Source organism: Didymella exigua (assembly GCF_010094145.1).
Source record: "Didymella exigua CBS 183.55 unplaced genomic scaffold M421scaffold_98, whole genome shotgun sequence".
NCBI lineage: Eukaryota > Fungi > Ascomycota > Dothideomycetes > Pleosporales > Didymellaceae > Didymella > Didymella exigua.
Window position 1 is genome coordinate 3,700 of NW_022984872.1, and position 5,590 is coordinate 9,289.

At 45.0% G+C, this 5,590-nt stretch overlaps 1 protein-coding gene across 1 annotated transcript; it reads right to left on the reverse strand.

Annotated features, from left to right (window-relative positions):
* Positions 1 to 3,203: 3,203 nt before the first annotated feature.
* M421DRAFT_427184 (uncharacterized protein) lies at positions 3,204 to 4,285 on the reverse strand (the record flags this gene model as incomplete). The annotated part of the gene is made up of 3 exons (XM_033594598.1): positions 3,204 to 3,545; positions 3,824 to 4,108; positions 4,163 to 4,285. Coding segments are annotated over 2 exons (384 nt in total), but the record flags the coding sequence as incomplete, so codon positions are not given.
* Positions 4,286 to 5,590: the final 1,305 nt, after the last annotated feature.

The following is a 5,590-nucleotide window of genomic DNA, read 5'->3' on the forward strand; positions in this document are numbered from 1 at the left end:
AGCAGCCAACATCAAGCGGCTGGAGTAGGTGAGATGAGTGAGGTGGCATACAGAGCGTGTAGATGTTGTTCTCCTTGCAGAGCTCCTGGAACGCTAGAGATTGGTGGCTCTTATGGCCATCAATAATAAGCAGGCGACGCGCGCCTATACTACAAGCCTGCGTGTGAGCGTTAAAGTGCTTTAGCCACTCAACTCCAAGCTCATTATTCGTCCAGCCATTGTCGCTGACTGCGATCGCCCAGTCGCGTGGGATATCCTCTTCATACCAGGCTGATAGGTGGTACTGACCAGCGAAGATGAGGAATGGTGGCACTAACCAGCCAGCAGCGCTGATAGCAGCGATCAGCGTTACCCACTCGCGATTGCCTGGCTGAAGAGTCTTTGGCCTGCCTCTCCTCTCTGCTCCTGTTATAACCAGCTGCGTTGTAATCTTGCCCATCATAAAGCCAGCTTCATCAAAGTTATAGACGTCCTCATCGCAGATACCCTGCTTAGCCTTTGTCTCTTCTACAAGCTTAAACCACCTCTTTATTGATGTCGCATCCTCACACAGAGCTCGCTGCCTATTGTACGCTTGGTTAAAACACGTCCAAAGACTGTCTGTACGCTTGACAAAGTTAGCTGGCCACTTCTGCCCAACCTGGCCAGCGCCGCGTGCAGCCAGCAGCTTATCAGCCATATCACGTGCAGCTGCGTAGGTAGGCGCAAATCCACGCTGATCTAGGTGAAGTATATAGCTGACAATAACCTCCTCTTCTCTCTGGGTAAGCTTCCTTGAGTTAGGCTGGCAATCGCGTCGCGCGCGCTTTCCAGCGCGCCGGTCAATTAGGGTTGATTTTGGGATATTAAAGACTGTAGCAGCGCGTCGTGTACTCTGAATTTGGGCAGAATCTATAGATAAGAGAGCAAGCTGAATATCTGCTTCATTTAACTGCATGAGCAGAGCGCGGCGTGGAGGCATTGTGTGTTAAGATAGAGTAGGTGATCAAAGTTGGTGGGGTGACCGACTCGCTTGTCTGACCGACTCGCTTGCCAACCATGTTACTGTCCTAGAAAAGTTAATAGCTAGGCTAATGCCTTGTCTAGACACGAAGAGGACTTGCCACCCCTAACAGGCAATAATTAAACGCGAACACGAAAATTCCAGTTGCTAAAACTATTTGCTTGGGTACAAAAACCTGCTTACAATGAGGGGGAAGCAGGTGCTACAGTGGCATTCTTAGTGAAAATTTGCCCTACATCCCTCTAGTGCGCAGAAGGCCTCCAACCAGCACAGTCAACTATAGCTAAACCACCTAGTATCTACTCTGTCACAACACACGCCTGTAGACAAGAAGTCTAGACAAGTAACAGCCACCAAGAAGACAAACCTTACAACAACATTAACGCACAGGAGTGACTGTGGGCAACCACAGCTGCGGTAGATGATACCTACTAACTAGCAAGAGACACAATCTTGTCTAGCGCGTAGAAGTTCCCTCTACAACTAGGTCTTAAAGTCTTGCTTGCAGAATGTTTAGTTAATAATCTAGGGCAACTACGCTACTGCAAGCAGAAATAGGTACCTAATTTAGAAGTCCTAAGAGGACAGATTATTAATAAGATCCACCACTTGCCTATTGCAGGTCACCTAGGTAGAGGCAACATGTACTTAATATTGTCCCGCTCATACTTCTAGCCTAGGATGTCATCAGCATTGCGGAGGTACGTAGAGAACTACAACATCTGTGGACGTACAAAGCTATAGAGAGAACTAAAACAAGGATTACTAAAGCTGCTCCTAATACCTAAAAGGATCTAGAAGGAAATCTCTATAGACTTTATTACAGACCTTCTAGAAAGTAAGGGTAACTAGAACCTTATAGTAGTTATAGATTATCTTTCTAAGGACGTGACCTTTATTCTACTACCTAGCTTATAGGTTAACATAGTAGTAAAAGCGTTTCTTACACATGTAGTGGTACACTACTAGCTCCCTAACACTATTATGTTAGACTAAGGATCTTAGTTCTTAAGCAACTTCTAGACAGTTATGTGTTGCATGCTAAAGATCACACAGAGGTTATTAACTGCGTTTCACCCACAAACTAATGGGAGCACTAAACGCATAAACTCTGTAGTAGAAGCCTACCTCTGCGCTTACACCAACTGGTCGCAGAAAGACTAGGCCTGATAGGTACCCATTGCCTAAATCGCGATTAAAGGGAGAATCGCCGCATCCACAGGCGTAAGTCCCTTCTTCTTACAACACAGGTACGATGTAGACGTCGTCCAGGAGGACCCAGACCTAACAGCAGAGCTGTTACACTACTACGCAAGGTCTCTAGGTAAAGCAGCTGTTGCTATAACTAAGAAGTTTGTTAAGACGTTCAGCTTTGCACAATCCAAGATGGCAGAAGCTTAACAAGCACAAGAACTACAGGCCAACAAGCACCACAAAGAGGCTCCCTAGTTGCAGGTAGGCGACAAGGTATAGCTTAAACTAGGTACTCACTTCTCCAACAACAGGAAAAGCCAGAAACTAGACTAGAAGAACTAGAAGTTCACTATTATAGAGGTAGTGTCTCCTCACAACGTCAAACTTAACGTTAAAGGGAACATCTACCCTGTTTTTTATGTCGAGCGGCTACGCCTATGCCCCTAGAACCCTCTGCATAGCCAAACTAACAATAACTAACAGCTAGGCCTGCTTATAGTTGCGAACAATAACAGGTTATTAGCAGAGGAATAGGAGGTTGAACAAATCAACGCAGAACAAGCAACAGGGACCGGTGGTCGTGACTGTTTGTATCTTGTGAAGTGGCGCGGCCATGCAAAAGCAACGTAGGAACTAGCAGCGACGTGCAAGGACTTAGAGGCCCTAGACAACTAGGTAGTGTTCTCTGCAAACCACAGAGACAAGAATAGTAACTTACCTGCTAATTTCTATCATAAACCCCTTGCAGGAGTTCGCGCATAAGCTAACACCTTAAATATAGTGTTAGAGAAGAGGAAGAGGAAGACTGTAGGCTACTATTAGGGCACGCATAAAGGAGGGAGGGAATGTGAAAATAAACAATAGTCTATTTAAGAAGCTACTCTAGAAGTAGCTACTCTAACTTTAGAGTATCTAGGAGGGCTGTAGCTAGGTATTGTTTATTAAAAAAAAAAAGCAAAAAAGAAACTCTAAACGCCAATAGCTGACCTAAGAGGGGCGCCTTAAAGAACCCTGTTATCCTTGTCCTGAAGACACTCCTTCTCCTTTGCAACTAGGGCCTCCGCCTCTAGTTAGAGCTGGGCCATGATGTCGGCAGAAGTGGTCACAGGAGCCGCCATGCCAACACGCTTGCGGAAGGACGCTCTGAGGTCAAGAACGTGCGCATAAAGAGACAACAGATACAGAAGCTGTAGAACCATAAGCACGAAGGAACAAAGCCTAGGGAAACACTTATAATCTGCTTCTGCTGTTAAAGGATCTCCTTACAAGCTAGAGTAGTACGCTTAGCGAACTTAACCTCTAGGCAAGGATAGGCAAGCATAGCGTTAATCTCCTCCTTGTAGTTAGACTACTCAAGGTTATAACTAGTGACGCCACTACAACTAGAACAAGGGTAAGAGTCTAACTCAGCGTGCTTAGGGAGGTTCATGCGCTTCTCTAGCGCTGGCCTGACAGGCGCAGAGTACTTGAGGAGGTGCAACAGCTTCTTAGAGACACAAGAAGCTACCTTGTACTTCACTAAAGTACTAAAGGTCTTGCAGGGCAGCTGCCTAACGTTAGCACACTGTAAAAGGGGAACTGTGGTAACTTTACCTTGATGCAAGCAGTCTGCTTCTGAGCACATACGTCGCAAGCAGACTTGCGAACCTTAGCGCCCCTCTTGCGAGCATCCCTAGAGAACGTGCAGGCAAAACCCTCTAAAGCGCAGCTAGTGCAAACCTCTAGGTTGGCAAACCTAAGGGCGCGCGCAGTATAGGGAGACTGCTTAGCCTTATTAGAGACTTCCTTAACGTTGTCCTTGTTGTTAGAGACAAGTATTGCGTTAACCTCTTCTTCGTCCATGACAATATTATTAGGCCTAATTAGCCTCTTAGACGGGCGTGCAACAGAGGGAGACCTAGATAGGGGACGCTACGTGGGGGTCTTAGCGAAATCGCAATCAGCAAAAAGCACCACAACACTTACCTTGCCCTAGCGAGGCTTGGACGGGGTCTTAGGAGCCATGATGGGCGGCGGAACAGTTGTGGCAGGGCAGGGGACAGCAGCTCGTGGTACGATGTTAGAGACAAGCTGGTTGGCGGAGTAGTGGGCGGCGCGACTAGATTTGGTGTTTTGACCTAGGGACGCGTTATAAACAACGCGACAAGTGGGGGGGTACTGTAACGGGCTAGGCCTGATAGTAGCGCCTTGGCGCTCGCCGGCCTCGGCCAACCTCCGAGAGGAGGTGCCTGCCCAGCCGTACCCCTAGTCAGGAGGTCCTAATCTTGACTAATTGTGTAACCTCCGCATGGAGGACATAAAAGTCTGCAGACCTCCGCCTGCAGCCACTCCTCAACAAATCCATTTGATTCATACTTGCAAATAGCCCGCAGAGGCCAGCTCCTTACACAGCCCAGCTATTAACTTTTCTAGGACAGTACACAAATGTTAGATTAAACTAGCTTAACAAGCTTAACTACCTAACGTGCCTTTCTAACAGCAACCTTGTTTTGCAGAAGTACTCTAGATTCTTGTAGTTAGTAACAACTGTGAAGTGTTTCACAGATCTTAGCTTAGTACTCTATTCCTAGAGGCACTTAATAACTGCTAGTATCTCCTTATTGTAGATAGTGTAGTTCACCTTAGCCTTTGTGTTTTTTGCAGAGAAGTATGTAACAGTCTGCAGGACGCTATCAGTCCTGTACTGCGACAGTACTCCCCTAGTGGCCTATCTAGAGGCATTGCACTCTAGGATTGTCTTTAGGTCCTTATTAAAGTTTAACAGCGTAGGTTCTGCAATAAATACTATCTTTATAGCCTTAAAGGCTAATTATTAAGGCTTCCCCTACTTAAACACTAAATTCTTCCCTGTTAACTAAGTTAGTAGTTCTACTATTAAGGAGAAGTTACTAACAAACTATTAATAGAAGTTAGTAAACCCTAGGAAGCTCTGTATCCCTTTTACTAATTTTAGGGGTTCCTAGGCCTTAATAGTAGTAACTTTTCCTAGATCTATCTAGATCCCCTTACCTACTTTAATAATAAAGCTAAGGTACTTAGTCTTCTTAATAGAGAACTTACACTTCTTAATATCTAAGTAGAGGCCTATATTACCTAACTTCTAAATAATGTCCTTAACTTTAGCTTTATATTCTGCTTGCAACCTACTTAAGTAGATAAGCATGTTGTCTATATACGCAGAACACTATTTATCTAGATCTTCCTACAGTACCTAATTAATATACTATTAAAAGGTACTAGGGGTGTTAGTAAGTCTAAAGGGGGTTATAAGCTACTTATATAGTCTAAACCTTGTCTAGAAGGCTGTTTTCTACTTATTACCTTTAGTAATGTAAATTTTATAGAACGCTTAGATCACATTAACTTTAGTAAACTATTTAGCCTTTAAGATTT